This window comes from Myotis yumanensis, unplaced genomic scaffold (genome assembly GCF_028538775.1).
Source record: "Myotis yumanensis isolate MYYU_CA2020_CCGP unplaced genomic scaffold, mMyoYum1.0.hap1 SCAF_6, whole genome shotgun sequence".
Lineage (NCBI taxonomy): Eukaryota > Metazoa > Chordata > Mammalia > Chiroptera > Vespertilionidae > Myotis > Myotis yumanensis.
Genome location: NW_027223757.1, coordinates 94,859,472 through 94,878,532, shown reverse-complemented (window position 1 = coordinate 94,878,532; position 19,061 = coordinate 94,859,472). Strand labels below are relative to the sequence as shown.

At 37.7% G+C, this 19,061-nt stretch overlaps 1 protein-coding gene across 7 annotated transcripts in view; it reads right to left on the bottom strand.

Annotated features, from left to right (window-relative positions):
- LOC139012658 (butyrophilin subfamily 1 member A1-like) overlaps positions 1–19,061 on the bottom strand; it is a 166,410-nt gene that overhangs the window by 103,334 nt on the left and 44,015 nt on the right. For all 7 annotated transcript variants that reach the window (XM_070418837.1, XM_070418841.1, XM_070418838.1 and 4 more), the window contains 5 exons: positions 18,164–18,184; positions 14,644–14,664; positions 11,532–11,609; positions 9,269–9,289; positions 7,732–7,752 (listed from right to left, as the gene is read on the bottom strand). In XM_070418837.1, the coding sequence (XP_070274938.1) occupies positions 7,732–7,752; positions 9,269–9,289; positions 11,532–11,609; positions 14,644–14,664; positions 18,164–18,184 (162 nt within the window). The remainder of the gene's footprint in view (positions 1–7,731; positions 7,753–9,268; positions 9,290–11,531; positions 11,610–14,643; positions 14,665–18,163; positions 18,185–19,061) is intronic.

The following is a 19,061-nucleotide window of genomic DNA, read 5'->3' as shown; positions in this document are numbered from 1 at the left end:
TGTATCACATTGTGTGCTTATCGTCCAAAGTCAAATCTTGTTCCTTCCCAATTTTTTTGATCACCCTTATCATTTACTATCCACCATTTTCCTTTGGTGACCATCATAATGTTGTCTGTGTCTGTGGGGATGTTTTTGTTAGTTTTATCTTTATTGTTGAAAATATTACAGATTTTCTATTTTATTTCCACATTGACCACCTCCACCTTGCTCCTGGTCCCCCAAACCCACCAGATTCCCAGGCCCTCAATGCACTATTGTCTCTGTCCATGGGTTATGCATATATGCATTTTATGCATACAATTCTTTGGTTAATCTTTTCCCTTTGGAGATTCCTTAGTCTGTTCTATGCTTTCATGTCTCTCTAAGGTGTTTTTTGTTTGTTTGTTTTTTCTTATTTAATCATTTGTTGCTTTCAGTTTTATATGCTATGTGTGAGTGAAACCATATGGGTCTTGACTTTTTCTAATTGACTTATTTTTATCAACATGCTATCCTCAAGAGCCATCCATGTTGTCACAAATGGCAGTATTTCATCTCCTCAAGAAGACATATAAATGGCCTCACATATTTGAAAAGATGCTCAACTTCACCAGCTGTTAGGGAAATGCAAATAAAAACTATAATGAGATACCACCTCACACCTGTTAGAATAGCTATTATCAACAAGACTAGTAATAACAAGTGTTCGAGAGGTTGGGGAGAAAAAGGAACCCTCATTCAATGCTGGTGGAAATGTAAACTGGCAAAGCCACTATGGAAAACAATATGGAACTTCCTTGGAAAATTAATAATACAGTTTCCAAATGAACCTACAAACCCTTTTATGGATACCTACCCTAAAATTTTGAAAATATTTATTTCCAATCATAAATGCACTCCTGTGTTCATTGCAGCATTTTTCATGGTGACCAAAACAAAGAAGCAAGTCATTTGTCCTTCCATACATGATTGGATAAAGAAGAAGTGTACCTATGCACAATGGAATACTACTCAACCACAAGGAAGACTTTAACTTTAATAAGATCTCTGACTGTGGCTAAATATATAATCAACTGGTGGACTGGTGCATGAATTCATGCACATTGAAAGAACATTAATTAGAAGAAATATTTTAATATCGCTATTCACCCTTTCTCTATAATAGAAGTGTCAACTAAATTCATGACCCACAATGACAGATGGAAACACATGCATGCAATTGACACCAGTGAGAGCTTTATAAGTATTGTGCATATGTGAGTCAACTTAGCCTTTTATATATACATAGAATAAACTTGCTTAATTAGACCTGCTTTCTGATTTAGCTAAACTTTTTCCAGTCTGGTGAGGCACTCCAACTTCTCTTTCAGGTAATTGTCAGCAACACAGCAGTAAATACCAACATGAAGTAGATTATTATTGTAGATCAATGCAGGGAGAACAAAGGGTAAAATATTTAACTGTAGTAGTGTTTGGCTATATTCTTCACAGTGAGAAAAACTGAAGTCATTTTCAAGATCCACCATTTCTCACTTCTTTTCAGTCGAGTCAAGTTTCTAAGCTTTCTAAATCTCCATTTTCTAGCTAATGAAAAGAAAATAGGATTCCACTGAGTCTCCTATCCATTTACTCCAGGACTTCTGTGAAGATCAAATGAGATGAGGCATGGGAAAACGCTTCACAGACATTTGGTTAAGTGTGAAATGTTTTCAACTGTGTTTGTGAGCTGAAGAAACTGCAAGGGGGCTAGTCGCTAGAGAGAGGAAAGCTGGGCATTGCTATGTGACATCATTACCCAGCACCCACAGCAATTGTTTCCAGGCTGGGCTGGGCTGTGGACTGCATTTTATGCCATAGGGTTTCAGCAGTGTTGGCTGCAATTTGGTGGGCTGTAACTCCATGGTGGTGGTGGGGCCTGTGTCTCACTTGGGGGAAGCTGAGTGTTGCTTTGTGGGCACCAGGTCCACAGTGCCCTTTCTGTGTGTGTGACATGGCAGCTCCTACATTGAGCATCTGCCCCCTGGTGGTCAATGTGCATCATAGCGATTGGTCGGAAGGTGGGAAGGACACTTAGCATATAGCCTTTTATATAGATAAATTATCCTATTATGGAAGCTAGCCATATAAAATTGTTACAAACAATGATGTATAGAATCCAGAATTAATGATCCTATTGGTTATGCAAGATTAGGTTGAAGTGTTCCTCTCTTCACAATATTTTGTCATTTCACACATAACCTTATTTTAGTTGAGCTTGATTTTAACTCATGCCTGAATAAAGTTTACCATAACAGCCCTAGATGGTTTGTCTCAGTGGATAAGGCATAGGCCCACAGACTGAAGGCTCCTGGGTTCTATTTTAGTCAAGGGCATATACCTTGGTTGCAGGCTCTTCCCTAGCCCAGGCAAAGGTAGGGGTGTGTGGAGGAGGCTACCAATCAATGTGTTTCTCTCACATCATTGTTTCTCTATGTCTATCCCTCTCTTTTACACTCTCTCTAAAAAGATCAATGGAAAAAAATCCTTGGGTAAGGATAAATAAAAAAAATAGTTCCCCATAACAAACTCAGTGAAAAGGAAGGGAGAGAAAGTATTAAATGACATTAAGTGGGTGTGGGGGCAAGATACATTGTTGGGCTGAAGCTATGTTGAGCAAAACATTCAGATCAGACACCTTAAAAATAGAAAACTGTACAGGGAAGTAATTAATAAAATTTTCTTGTCAGAAAGGCAATGGTTGTTTTTTGTTTTAATGTTAAATGCAATAAACATTAATATTTCAAGAAAAGCAATTTTTCATAACTAGAGATAAGGAAGGCCACTTCATAATACTAAAGGGATCCACACAACAAGAGGATATAACCCTGACAAACATATATGCACCCAATGCAAGAGCACCCAAATACATAAAAAAACTCCTGGAAGATATTAAGGAAGAGATTGACAACACTACAATCATAGTAGGGGACTTTAATACACCACTGACATCACTGGATAAATCCTCTAGACAAAAAATTAGCAAAGAAATAGTAATCCTAAATGACTCACTAGATCAGATAGACTTAATTGACACCTTCAGAACATTTCACCCCAAAGCCATGGAATATACATTCTTCTCAAGTGCACTTGGGACAGATTCAAAAATAGACCACATATTGGGTCACAAGCAAAGTCTCCCCAAATTCAAGAAGATTGAAATCATACCAAGCATCTTCTCAGACCACAATGGCATAATATTTGAAATAAACTACAATAAAAACAACCCAAAACACTCAAACACTTGGAAGCTGAATAGCATGTTATTAAATATTGAATGGGTTACCAATGAGATCAAAGAAGAAATTAAAAATATTCTGAAAACTTATGACAATGAAAACACAACAATCCAAAACCTATGGGACAAAATGAAAGCAGTCCTGAGAGGGAAGTCTATAGCTCTACAGGCCTATCTCAAAAAACAAGAAAAAATGATAGTGAATCATCTAACTCTCCAAATTAAAGAATTAGAAAGAGAGCAACAAGAAAACCCCAGAGTGAGCAGAAGGAAGAAAATAATAAAGATTAGAGTAGAAATAAATGACATAGAGACCAAAAAAACAATACATAAAATCAATGAAACCAAGAGCTGGTTCTTTGGAAGGATAAACAAGATTGTTGAACCTCTCGCCAGGCTCACAAAGAAGCAAAGAGAGAGGACCCAAATAAACAAAATCAGGAATGATAGAGGCGAAATAACAACAGACCCCACAGAAATACAAATGATTGTTAAAAAAATACTAGGGACAACTCTACTCCAACAATCTAGACAACCTGGAGGAAATGGACAAATTCCTAGAAAAATACAACATTCCAAAACTTAATCAGGAAGAATCTAAAAATCTCAATAGGCCAATAATATGGAAGAAATTGAAGGATTCATCAAAAAACTTCCAGCAAACAAAAGCCCAGGACCAGACGGCTTCACAGGGGAGTTTTACCAAACTTTCAAGGAAAAACTAAAACCTATCCTTCTCAGACTATTTCAAAAAATTCAAGAGGATCAAACACTTCCAAGCTCATTCTATGAAGCCAGCATCACCCTAATACCAAAGCCAGGTAAAGACAACACAATGAAAGAAAATTACAGGCCAATATCCCTCATAAACATAGATGCCAAAATCCTCAACAAAATCTTAGCAAATCGGATCCAGCTGTACATCAGAAAGATCATACACCATGACCAAGTAGGATTTATCCCAGGGATGCAAGGATTGTAAAATATCCACAAATCAATAAATGTGATACATCACATAAACAAATTGAAAGAAAAAAACCCACATAGTCATATCAATTGATGCAGAAAAAACATTTGACAAAATCCAACACCCATTTTTGATAAAAACTCTCAGCAAGGTGGGAATAGAAGGATCATACCTCAACATAATAAGAGCCATATATGACAAACCCACAGCCAATATCATACTCAATGGACAAAAACTAACACCATTTCCCCTAAGAACAGGAACAAGACAGTGATTCCCACTCTCACCACTCCTGTTCTACATAGTACTGGAAGTATTAGCCATTGCAATACTTAGACAAGTATTAAACAAACATTAGACAAGAAGAAGAAATAAAAGGCATCCAAATTGGAAAAGAAGTAAAACTGTCCTTATTCGGAGATGACATGATATTGTATATAGAAAACCCTAAAGACTCCATCAAAAAACTATTAGACATAATAAATGAATTCAGCAATGTAGCAGGATACTAAATTAATGCCAAGAAATCTATGGCAGCCCTGACTTATTTGCCTCAGTGGATAGAGCTTTGGTCTGCGGACTCAAGGGTTCCAGGTTCGATTCCGGTCAAGGGCATGTACCTTGGTTGTGGGCACTCACCCAGTAGGGAGTGTGCAGGAGGCAGCTGATCGATGTTTCTCTCTCATTGATGTTTCTAACCTTCTGTCCCTCTCCATTCCTCTCTGTAAAAAAATCAATAAAATATATTTTTAAAAAAAAAGAAATCTATGGCATTTCTATACACCAATGGTGAACTTACAGAAAGAGAGATTAAAAAAGAAATCCCATTTACCATCACACCAAAAAAATTAAGATACCTAGGAATAAACTTAACTAAAGAGGTAAAAGACCTCTACTCAGAAAACTACAGGATGTTGACAAAAGAGATAGAGGAAGACATAAACAGATGGAAGAACATATCGTGTTCTTGGATTGATAGAATCAACTTCATTAAAATGTCCATACTACCCAAAGCAATCTATAAATTCAACACACTTTCCATTAAAATACCAATGGCATATTTCACAGACCTAGAACAAACTCTCCAAAAATTCATCTGGAATTAAAAAAGACCTCGAATAGCTGCAGCAATCCTGAGAAAGAAGAACAAAGTAGGTGGGATCTAAATACCAGATATCAAGCTGTATTACAAAGCCATTGTTTTCAAAATTGCCTGGTATTGGCACAAGAACAGACATATAGATCAATGGAATAGAATAGAGAGCCCAGAAATCAACCCGAACCAATATCCTCAATTAATATGTGACAAAGGAGGCAAGAACATACAATGGAATCAGGACAGTCTCTTCAATAAATGGTGTTGGGAAAATTGGATAGATACATGCAAAAAAAATGAAACTAGACCACCAACTTACACCATACACAAAAATAAACTCAAAATGGATAAAGGACTTAAATGTAAGGTGGGAAACCATAAAAATACTAGAGGAATCCAAAGGCAACAAAATCTCAGACATAAGCCTAAGCAATTTCTTCACCAATACAGCTCTTAGCTCATTGGAAATTAAAGAGAAAATAAACAAATGGGACTACATCAAAATAAAAAGCTTCTGGACAGCAAAAGAAACCATCAACAAAACAACAAGAAAGCCGACTGCATGGGAAAACATATTTGCCAATGTTATCAGTGATAAGGGTGTAATCTCCAACATTTATAGGAAACTCATACAACTTAACAAAAGGAAGATAAACAATCCAATCAAAAAAGGGCAAAGGACCTAAATAGACACCTTTCAAAAGAGGACATTCAGAAAGCCAAGAGACATATGAAAACATGCTCAAAGTCACTAATCATCTGAGAAATGCAAATCAAAACAACAATGAGGTGCCATCTCACACCTGTCAGACTGGCTATCATCAACAAATCAACAAATGACAAGTGCTGGAGAGGATGTGGAGAAAAAGGAACACTAGTGCACTGCTGGTGGGAATGCAAACTGGTATAGCCACTATGGAAGACAGTATGGAGTTTCCTCAAAAAATTAAAAATGGAACTCCCATTGGAACCAGTGATCCCACTTCTGGGAATATATCCCAAGAAAACAGAAACACCAATCAGAAAGGATATATGCACCCCTATGTTCATAGCAGCACAATTCACAATAGCTAAGATCTGGAAACAGCCTAAGTGCCCATCAGTAGATGAATGGATTAGAAAACAGTGGTACATCTACACGATGGAATACTATGCTGCTGTAAAAAAGAAGAAATTCTTACCATTTGCAACAGCATGGATGGACCTGGAGAGCATTATGCTAAGTGAAATAAGCCAGTCAATGAAAGAAAAATACCACATGATCTCACTCATTTATAGATAATTAAGACCATTATAAACTGACGAACAAAAATAGATACAGAGGCAAAGCAACATCAAACAGACTGTCAAACTATAGCGGAAGGCCGGGTAAGGTGGGGGAGGGGAGTAAGAGATCAACCGAAGGACTTGTATGCATGCATATAAGCATAACCAATGGACACAAGACACTGGGGGGTAGGGGAGGCCAGGGGAAGGTCATGGGGAGAAAAAAAAGGAGACATATGTAATACTCTTTGTAATACTTTAAGCAATAAAACAATTTAAAAAAGAAAAACAATTTTAAATATAATAATATTATATGCAATAAACATTAATATTTCAAGAAAAATAGATTTTCAATATCATTATATTACCAAAACTGTACTAACATAATATAATATCACAAAAGTTTTAGGAAATATTAAAAATCTGCAAATAACAGGATTACTTCTATTATATTCTAAAACATTTTTTTCTCTGGCTCTATTTCTGTTCATCAGTTTATGTTGTTCATTATATTCCACAAATGACTGAGATCATGTGATATATATCTTTCTCCTACTGGCTTATTTCACTTAGCATAATGCTTTTCAGGTCCATCCATGCTGCTGCAAATGGTAAAAATTACTTCTTTTTTACAGCAGCATAGTATTCCATTGTGTAGATGTGCCATTGTTTTCTAATCCACTCATCTGCTGATGGGCACTGAGGCTGTTTCTAAATCTCAGCTATTGTAAATTGTGCTGCTGTGAACGTAGGGGTGCATATGTACTGTCTGATTGGTGTTTCTGGTTTCTTCGGATATATTCCTAGAAGTGGGATTACTGGGTCCAATGGGAGTTCCGTTTATAATTTTTTGAGGAAACTCCATACTGTTTTCCTCAGTGGCTGCACCAGTCTTCATTTCCAGCAGCAGTGAAATATTTGCATAAATTGTAAGGACAGGGACATCAAAGAAATAATAATGTGGTAAACTGAATAAGAAATGAACTTAGCTAACTTCAGTTGAAATCATATCAAAACAAGAAAAAATGATGTACAATTTCATGTGTATGTTAGTGTAAGGAAGATGATCTTGAGAGTTGAAAACAAACGCAAAATAAGCAAATGAAAATGAGTAAGTGCAAAGTGAAATACATTAATGTGACTTGCCTTTATTCTGTTCATCCTTATCTGAAAAAATGAAAGAAAGAAAAAAAAAGTTCAAACATAATGAAGGCACAATATCAGGAAGAGAAGAGAACAATAAATTGAAACCCTTCCATTGTTAATTCTTTTATTAAAGGGGACCCACATTTCTAAAGAGTGAAGCTAAAGAATCCTAAGATTATTTAACCAATGAGAGCCAGTGTCACCTTCATACCCATTAGTGCAAAAGGAATAAGATGGGAAATGAAAGCATGGCGGACCTCAAGTAGAACTTCCTCTGGTATAAACTATATCAATCTTTGGTCTTGCTTTGGGCCTTCCAATTTTTCAGACTAAAATGCTGAAGGACACACATATCTAAGACAGTGTGATGCAAGAGCAAATTAATAATGTGAGCCGTGGTCGGCAAACTGTGATGCAAGAGCAAATTAATAATGTGAGCTGTGGTCGGCAAACTGTGGCTCGCAAACCACATGCGGCTTTTTGGCCCCTTAGGAGTACCCTAATTATGTTAATAACAATGTACCTACCTATATAGTTTAAGTTTTAAAAATTTGGCTCTCAAAAGAAATTTCTATCGTACTGTTGATATTTGGCTCTGTTGACTAATGAGTTTGCCGACCACTGGAGAGAAAAGTACCCTGCTACCAATACCTGTGTCCGTATCAGTAATCATATGAAGCCTGCTTATATATATATATAAACAGCTCTGTTCCAAAATTCCATTTTAGCTCTAAACTAAAATATAATTGAAATGTAACATTAGAAAAGGAGGAGGATAAGTTTTTAATGATTCTATCAGGGCTCAATGAAAAATGTCTTTTTGGATCATGCTCTGACAAAAAGCTTCTCATGTTATCCACATAGAGAGTTCTGAGTTAAAGGCACATTATACATAACTTTCCTTAAGATATAACATACTTCTGCAACATGTAAAAGGTATTGCAGTTTTCAGAATTATTAACTGAGTAAAAATGTGAAAGAATAAAGAACATTTAATGTAGTTGGAAGGAAAAGGTCCAAAAATATTACATAAAATATTTATATAAATGATAAAACTTGGCTAATATGATCTCTGGGAAGTTGAAAGAGTGAGGCTCCAGGTCACACATCATTTGAGAATGACATCACAAGGCAATGGAGGAAGGAATTGTGCTCATCACATTTGGAATCTTCTCCCATTACTCAAAGTTTGCATAAAATGGCCCCTTGAACAACAACAACGAAAAGGCAGAGTCCTAATTTCATCGATATTTTATGGGCAGTGTATATAGAGTGGAAATCAATCATGTGCCAAACATATGGCAAGTCTCTGGAAGCAGAAAATACCAAAATTTATATGGAACTACAAGTATGAGATGGAAAACAGAATAAACTGAGAAGGAAGAAAGTTAGAAAAATCAACAGGTGGAACTGAATTTGGAGAATTATATAAGCAAAAAGTGAGCCTGTGGATGTCATATAAGGAAAAAGGCAGACAATGCTAGAGACAGTATGTAAACAGTTAGGGTTAGGAGTAAAAAGTTTATAGAATGTTTACCATGTATTCCCACAGGTTTTTCTGAAAAAAAAAAAGAAAATGATAGAAAATGTAAAAATTGTAAAAATAAATAGGAATAAAAGTCAAATTCCATGCACATTTCTATTTCAAATTAATCCTGTCAGGCTGCAAATAAATACATGTGCACAACATCACACATCGACACACATAAAATTACACATATGCACAAAATTGTGGTTGAAAACACAGTATTTTCCAGGGAGTATTGTTTTCAACATGAAAATGATGATAAAATGAGTATTAAATGAAATATAGAAACATGGAAATAATAATTCCCAAGGTTGCCTATTAAAGTATTTCTTACCTATTTTAACATTAGGAGTTTCTTGTTCAATCTGTACAATTTGTAAGTTTTTGGTTTAGTTAATGTGTATAGTCAATTATTGTTTGCAGCAGCTATGTTGTATGCAGTAGCCACAAACTGTAAATTAGAGGATCTTGAACCAAAACCTGTATAAGTACAACAGCATTATATTATAGACCACTCTATTTACAACATTTATACCAACTTTGTGTTATGTGAATTTATATTTTAACTACCAACAAAATAAAACACTCTCTAATTAAATTCTATGAAAGGAAAAAGAGAAATGAAATATTACATGACAATCAGTTGGGTAAATGAATTGACATAGCCATATCTTGGAGAAATTTTGACATCAGCCTCATGGAGTATAACAGTATGGTAGAGGTATATGAAAAGTAAAATTTACTTGACTCAAAAAATATCTATATCGTAATAAAGACTGTCCCAAAATTCACGCAAGAAGTAATTTTGATAGAAAACACAGGTTTATAAATAAAAATTGTAAATTTTTATTGATTCATAAAGTATACAGTATAGGGTTATATATGGAATAGCATATCGGGTAAATGGCCTCCACGGCTTTGCTGGCACATACGCACTCTTTTGTTATTGCCTGAGCAGCTGCATTTTTTAAGAAAAATGGTCCGATGATGCCTCCAGCCCAAAATCCGCACCAAACAGTGACACGTTGTGAATGCATTTGTTTCTCAAAAATCACTCGTGGATTTTCTGAACCCCAAATGTGACAATTTTGTCGATTAAGCAAGCCATCAAGATGAAAATGAGCCTCATTGAAATTCAGCCACATTTATGCAAAACGGTCATGGAAAATTTCAACAAAAGAGTGCATATGTGTCAGCAAAGCCGTGGAGGCCATTTACCTGATATGCTATTCCATATATAACCCTATACTGTATACTTTATAAATCAATAAAAATTTACAATTTTTAATTATAAACCTGTGTTTTCTATCAAAATTACTTCTTGCATGAATTTTGGGACACCCTTTATATAAAAACCCTGGAGCCGTCACATCCAAAATGACCGGAGGGACAACGGAACACCAGGCAAGGGACCTGAGAGAGAGGAAGCTAATCAATCCGTGGCAGCAGTGGCTGGTGAGCGGTGACTGGCGAGCAGCTGGAAGGCACAACTCTTGGTCCCTCCTCCCGTCCCTCAGACTCCAATCAATCAGTGGCAATTTACGATTTTTATTTATAAACCTGTGTTTTCTATCAAAATTACTTCTTGCGTGGAACTGGGGACTGGCTCCCTTGGTAGTCCTGCAGGTTCAGTCTCAAGAGGACAGGACAGGCACCAAAGGACCAGCGCTGCCGGCACAATCCTGACAGTGCTGCTGGCCTCCTGGAACTTGGCTCCAGGCAATGCAGCCACTTCCCCTCCTAGATGCTCCACAAGAAGAAAGGATACCGCCAGCAGCGCCAGGGGCGACCAGCAGTGACTGCTCTCCCCATGCTTCCTCCGGGTCCCTGGAGCCCGCCCTGCTCCAGGTGAAGTGTGACCACTGCACACGGAAGGAATGTAGTAAAAAAATAAAAACCGACGACCAAGTGACCAGAGGGGTGACCGAACCCCAGGCGCACCATGTGCACTTACATAGCGCCAGGCGCTTGGATGTGAGCAGACAGAAGGAAACAAGACCTTCAAGACCTGTCCATGTCCCAAGGTGTGCTTGCATTTAAAACCAAGTGGGGTGATGTCAGAATTACCCAAGCACGCCCCCACTCCCTTCACGTGCCCAGATACCTAGGGTCCCCTTACAGCTGGGCTGAGCTCTGCTCAATACTCCCCTGCCCAATGCGCGGTGACGACACGCAACTCTGCGCCAAGCCCGAGCAGGACCCACGGCCAGGCTCCTGCAAACCGCCCACGAAGGCGTCGGTCCCGCCCCAGGCTCCAGGCAAACGGACCCACCTCTCGGCCGACCAGCCTGGAGTCTGGGTGGCGGCACAGGCTTTGAGAGGAGATAGCTCCACGGCTTGTACCCGGCCTCTAGTAGATAATAAAACAAACAATTAAAACAAGCAGTAGTGGTTATTATTGAATAGCAAAGGAAAATGGCAACCTTCCGTTTGAAAGATATGCACTGAGGAATAATTATGTAAAAACATGGGTATGTTGGATTGGGATGATGTTCATTGGAAATTGAAGAAGAAGTTACAAGTAACAGATAAGACCATGACTAGGTACACAAACATTTAGATTATATTGACTTACCTTTGGAGACATCTGTAATAGTATCAAAATAAAGAAAAAATAATAATATTAGAAGGGGAAAAATTAGTTATATTATTATTTTAAAAAGTTAACTTGCTTTTTTCTTCCTTAAAAGTAGAAGGAATAAAGCAACATTAATTCCAACTGAATGCAAATGTCAAAAAGAGGTACAAAAATTTAAAAACTTCCATGTGTCTCTTCTTCCTAATACACATGCATATTTTTAAAATATATTTTTCTTTTTTAAAACTGTTAAAATATGTTAACAATTTTTATAGTTGATGTATAATATTACATTATTTTCATGTGTACAACCCAGTTATTAGACATAGATATAACTTGCAAAGTGATATGTCTGAGAAATCTAGTACTCATCTGGACCATATATAGTTATTAAAATATTATTACTTTTAAAATATTTTGTCAGTAGTGATTCACCATCTTATTTATTTATTTTTTAATATACTTTTATTGATTTCAAAGAGGAAGGGAAAGGGAGAAAGAGAAGAAACATCAGTGATGAGTGAGTATCATTGATTGGCTGCCTCCTGCATGTGCCTTACTGGGGATCGAGCCTGCAACCCAAGCATGTGCCCTTGACTGGAATCAAATGGGATTTTCCAGTCCACAGACCAATGCTCTATCCACTGAGCCAAACCAGCTAGGGCTTAAAATATCATTGACTAAACAGACCAAGTGCCCATCAGCAGATGAGTGAATAAAAAACTGTGGCACAATTACACAATAGAATACTATGCAGCAATAAAAGGAAAGATCTCTTACCATTTACGACAGCATGGATGGACCTGGGGAGTATTATGTTCAGTGAAATAAGCCAGTCAGAGAAAGATAAGTATCACATGATCTCACTCATAAGTGGAATCTAATGAACTAAATAAACTGATGAACAAAAATATACCCAGAGACATAGAAGCATGAACAGACTGTTGAATCTCAGAGGGAAGGCAAGGGAGAGTTGGTGGGAATCGAACAACCAATGAACTTGTATGCATATGTGTTTAATCCATGGACATAGACAAGGGGTGGTGATGGTCTGGGGGAGGGGAAACCAGAGCAGGCTGGAATTGGTTAATGGGGGAATAAATCATATAAATGGAGGACCAATGCAATGCTTTCAACAACAAAGATGGAAAATATATATTACCCCATCTTTTTGCTTCTTTCATTTGAATTCATAAAATTTATAACCACATTTTTAAAAATGGACTGAATTCCATATACTGTACTTTACATCCCTGAGACTATTGTGTAAATTCCAATTTTACTATGTAATGCCTTCATCTTTTTCACCCAATTCTCACCTCCCCCTTCTGAAAACCATAAAAAATGTTCTCTGTATTTAAGAATGTGCCTCAATTTGGGTGGTATGTTTATTTTCTCCTTTAGATTCCACATATAAGGGAAATCACATGGTGTGTGTCTTTTTCTGTCTTATTTCACTCAACACAATATTCTCTGCATCCATCCACATTGACATGCATTTCTGAGAATTGGACTCACAGAGTTCAAAGATCATCCCCCAAATGTCAGGAACCTTTACGTAACTTCCATACATTCCTGTTGCCAAGGAGACTGTGATTGGAAATTATAACATTCAATACCACTGCCTCTAAACAGTGAGGTAGATATGCCATATATCAATCATATCCACTCCAATGTATCATTGATATTGCATTGGGCCTTCCATCAACTTAAGAATAAAATGAAATATCAAACTCATGTACAAGAGAACTATGTAAAAAGAGAGTGAAATAAAAAAGTAAAAGTACACCTCATTCTGAAACACTATCTGTAGCAGCAGACTTCTAAAGCCTAATTCATATATAATTACATCAATATACTCTTGGAATTAAATCATATGAAAATCATTATCATTAAAAATTGTCATTACAAAGAGATGTTAAAGTTCTCAGTTTTATCTCCATTCTAAGTTAATGCTTTGGCAGCATTCTAGGTTATTACTGGCCATATCTTTCAACTAAAAAATTGAGAATTGAGGGCATATGTAATAATTTAACATTTTTTGACTTATGAAATCTTCTGTAAATATTATTCAGAAGTTAATTTCCCAAAATGGAAACTGTGTCATTAAAAGTGCAAAACCATAAGAACAGTTACTATGGTTGTTAAGAAATTTTCCATAATCATGGGCAATGTCTATACATTGTAATCACTTGGACAATATGTCCAAGGACAGGGAAAATAATAGGCCTGAACCCACGGAATGATAACAGAATGTACACAGACTTTGGAAAACAATATATGGTGAAACTTTTCTCAGAAATTTTAGAATTATTTGCATCCCTTCAGGTGAGAACAATACCAGTGGTATAGAAAAGGGCACTCCAGGATGGATGGATGACAGTAGTACAATTTTGAATGTGTTCAGGAAAAGAAAAGAAAATGCAAATGATGTGCCTATCAACCTAGTGCCCTTCATCCTGCCAACTTCTCAGGGAAACTGTAGCAAGTTGGGTGCACATAAATATCTAATGGTGATAATGAAAATATGGTATTGAATAAAAAAAAGTAAATAGAAAAAAATGGAAGGCTAGAAAATTGAAATGGCATAAAATACATAAAAAGTAAATGGAAATACATGAAGTTTAGAAAATTAAACTGGAGAGACGTAACATAACAGAATAACTTAGCAAATTAATTGTAGAAGTAAAGGAGGGCAAACAAAAAGACAATTGGTAACATATGGATTAATAAAAGGGAATATAAAGGCCTTACAAGATCAATCATTTTATTGGGGTTCGGAGTAAGAATTTCATAAAACATTTACCAATTTTTTCCACAGGTTTTTCTGAAAAACAAAATAGAGAGATCAATTTAAAAATTGTGTAGATGAGATAGGAATAAAACTTGAATTTCAATTTTAAATTAATCTCATCAGGTTGCAAGTAAACACACATGCACACCATTACCCATAGGCACACACAAAATCACACACGCATTTGCACAAATATTGGTTGAGAGCTCAGTATTTTCCAGGGAGTACTCTTTTCAAAATGACAATGATCAAAAAAGTAATTAACTGAAATAAAAGGAACATGCAAATAATAACTCTCAAGGTTGCCTTGTAAAGTATTTCTTATCCCTTTTGACATTAGTTAGGATTTTATCATTCAACTAGAGGCCCAGTGCATGAACTCGTGCATGGGTGGGGTCTGGCCAGCCCAATCAGGGCAGATCAGTGCTGGACCAGCTGGGGGGAGGGGCCTCAGGCAATTGACTGGCAGGCCCTACCCCTGAGTGGGGTAGGGCAGTAGACTGTGTGTGGGACCAGCCATGTGGAAGGGCTGTAGACACTGGGCCTGCTGGCCCCACCTATGAATGGGATGGGGGGGGTAATCGGGGGCATAGATGTCTTGGGGGAGGGGCTGCAGGTTGGGGTGCTGGGGGCTGGCCATGGGAAGGGGCTGTAGTTAGTGGGCCAGCTGGTCCTACCCCTGAATGAGGTGGGGGGGGTCGATTGGCAGCCAGTAGCCTAGGGGAGGGGCCGCAGGCTGTTGGTTGACTGGTGCTGCTACTGATTGAGGAGGGGGAGCCAATTTGGGGTGGGGCCGGGTGGAGGGAGGAGCTGCAGATCGATGGGGGTTATGGGGGCCCATCAAGGGCTGGGCTGAAGGGGGAGAGGGTTACAGGAGGTTGGCCTGCCCCACCCCCCGAATGGGCAGGTTTGCTGGCCACAGTAGGCGTCATAGCAACTGGTCATTCTGGTCATTATGCCATTCCAGTCTCTGGCTTTTTATATATATAGTTATGTACAATTTGTAAGTTTTTTCGTTTAATTAATGTGTGTAGTCAATTTAGTTTTTACAGCAGCTCTGTTGTATACAGTAGCCACAAACTATAAACTAGAGGATCTTGAACCAATACCTGTAGAAGTACAGAAGGGTTATATTCCTAGAACTCTCTAATTGCATCATTCTTATCAACCTTCCGTTATGTGAATTTCTATTTTAATTACCAGCTAAATAAAACACTTTTAAATTAAACTCCATGAAAGGAAAGAGAGAAAGGAAATATTACATGACCATCATTTGTGTAAATGAGTTGACATAGCCATATCGTGGACAATTTTGACATCAGTCTCATTGAGTATAACAATATAGGAAGGTGTATGAAAGTTAAAATTTACTTGTGGCAAAAGGAATGTCTGCAAAGGTGATGAAACAAACAATTCAAACAAACAATACAAAGTTATTATTGAATATCAAAGGAAAAGGGCAACCTTCAATTTGAAAGGTTATTAAATACTAGTAGCCCGGTGCACAAAAATTTGTGCAATCGGGGGTGAGGGTGAGGAGTGGGGCCAGACCCCTCAGCCCGACCTGCACCCTCTGTCATGTTCCAGAACCCCAGCCACTCCTGGCCTAGGCACAGGCCTACAGGCTTGGGGCGGCCTGGCTCCCGAGGCTTTATTTTATCAAGAGAACAAAGTCAGCGTTAGTTACAGCCCTCACAGAACCCAGTACACTGCATCTGTGCATACAACTGTCTCGTTCATGTGCCTGCTTTGCCCTACTGAATTACTAACATCTTGAGGACATAACTCTGTATTATCCTGTTTCAACTTCAGTGCCTGCCCTGGTGCCTGGGACCTGAGAGGGTTTGCTGAGTGAGTGAGTGAATGAGTGAGTGAATGAGTGAATGAATGAGTGAGTGAATGAGTGAATGAATGAGCAAGCAGCTACTGGAGTGGATAGTTCACACTCTGCTATGGGCTGCCTGACGCAAACCCCAGGAAGTTTCTGCCCTGCTCCCAGCGGCCCCACTCCCCTCTCTCGGCTGCATAGTTCGTGCAGGGCAAAGGCGGCAGGGGTGTGTGTTTTGGCAGATCGCTGCATTAGCACCTGTCAGACGGGGATCCCACCCCCCCAGGGCCATTTGCAGGTGTGGCTGGTGGCGGATCAGTGTGTTAGCACCCGCCAGCCCAGATTGCCCCGGAGGGCCGTTTGTGGGCGTGGCCAGTAGCAGATCGGTGCATTAGCACCTGTCAGCCAGGGATCCCCCCAGGGCCATTTGTGGGGTGGCCAGCGGCAGATTGGTGCATTAGCACCGGTCAGCCGGGGATCCCCCTGGGAGGTCTGTTTGTGGGCGTGGCCGGTGGCCAATCGCTGAGGTCCTGCTGCCAGCCTTGGGTCTGTTTTCATACTGGCCACCTGCAGACCGGGTCGCAAATAACAGGCCTGGATGGCAGCGGGGCAGGCGGGATGGCACTGTTCCGCCCTGCCTGCAGTATGCTGGCGGTTAATTTGCATATCTTGCTGATTAGCCAATGGAAAGCCTGTCGGAGCTACGGTTAATTACCATGTTTCTCTATTATTATATAGGATTAGGAATAATTATGTAAAAATACGGATATGTTGGTTTTGAGTTGATGACCATTGCTAGTTGAAAAGGGCGTTACAAGGTTTAGAAAAGACTATGAATAGGTATACAAAAATGTATATTAAGATGACTTCCCTTTTGGGACATCTGTAATAGTGTCAACAATAAAGAAAGAATAATAATAGAGGAGGAAAAGCTTAGTGATATTATTATTTTAGAAATTAAATTGCCTTTTTCTTCCCCACAAATGAAATAGTTCTGTAAATATTAATCAAAATTAGTTTTCCAATAGGATAGTTGTGTCATTGAAAAGGTAAAACCACAAGTGCAGTTCTATGTTTGTAAAAAAATCTTCCAAGAATAATCATGCCAATGTTTGTACATTGCAATCACATGGGCAATGTGCCCAAGGGCAGGAAAATAACGAGCTTTAATTCATACTTGATCAAGGAATGATAGCAGAATTTACACAGGCTTTGAAAAACAATGAATAGTAAAATGTAATCTAAAATTTTAGATTATTTGCAACGCTTAAGGTTAAGAAACTATCAACAGTATGGTGATGAGCACTCCAGTATGGAGGTATGAGTGGTGCAATCTTTCAATGTGTCCCGGGAAGAGAAATAAAATGCAAGCCATATGCTTATCGACCGAATGCCCTTCATCTTGCCAACTTCTCAGGAAAACTGTAACAGATTGGGTAAACAGAAATATCCAATGGTGATAAGGAAAAAATGGTATGGAATAAAAAAAAGAATAAATAGAAAAAAATGGAAGGCTGGGAAATTGAAATGGAAGGACCTAATTGTGGAAGAAACCCATAACCAATTTATTGTGAAGGGGACAGTAGAAATCTAGAAGAAGAGTAAGTCAGAGAAAGGCCGACGGTGTAAAAGGCAGGAAATTTTAAGGAAACAAGGTACTGGTCATTTAAAGAAGATTGAGGATAACGGTTTTAGAATATTTACCAATACATTCCGTTGGTCTTTCTGAAAAACAAAATGAGGAGATCAATGTAAATATCAGGATGAAGAAAGAGACAAGAAAGAAAAGAGTAAAGGAATCCATCTGTTCAAAATAGGACACATAGTAGCAATCATAAAAAGCCTCCTATATATAGTAAGTTGATATATTCCTGAAATGTATTCCCTTTAAAATTAAAATGACCATGAAAATAATGGCATTGCCAAAAGGCTGTGAAAGTTCTAACACTTATACTTGTGTTGTAGAAAAAAATCTTGTAGATCATTCCAAGGTTATTGATTTCCCAGACTTTCAGTGGGAATTTTCAATCTTGACAAATATATAATCAGTGAACATTCCAGTTGATATAAAATTCTCCATTACATATTAACAAAGATTGCAGTTTAGTAGTATTAAAATTGTGTTAATCAAAACGCAAAAGGAAAAACACAGGTGATATGTTTGTATATAAAATTATTCCCCCCAAAATATTTGTATACCTGTGAGCATATTGTTAATGTGTACAAAGGCAGTGGAAGAATAAGCTTCATGTTCACAATTGACCAATTAATGATATTTTTATTCTAAATATGTCTCTTTCAGTGTAGATAAAAACACACATGGCACACAGGCACTCACATATAAGGTGAATGGGAATTCACTTATGTCCAGAGAATATTGTTTTCCTCCTTTCTAAAAAAGGTATTAAATGTGAGTATTTTCTGAATTTAAAATGTTGGAATGTATATTGTGATGGTTACCTTTCAAAAATGTTCTTAGTCTATTTTTTGACATTACTTGAGCTATTATCATTTGGTTTGCTAACTATAACAAATTGTTTGTCTTTTAATAAATATGAATAAACAACTTTCATTAGTGCTTAAATATATACTTCTTAATTAA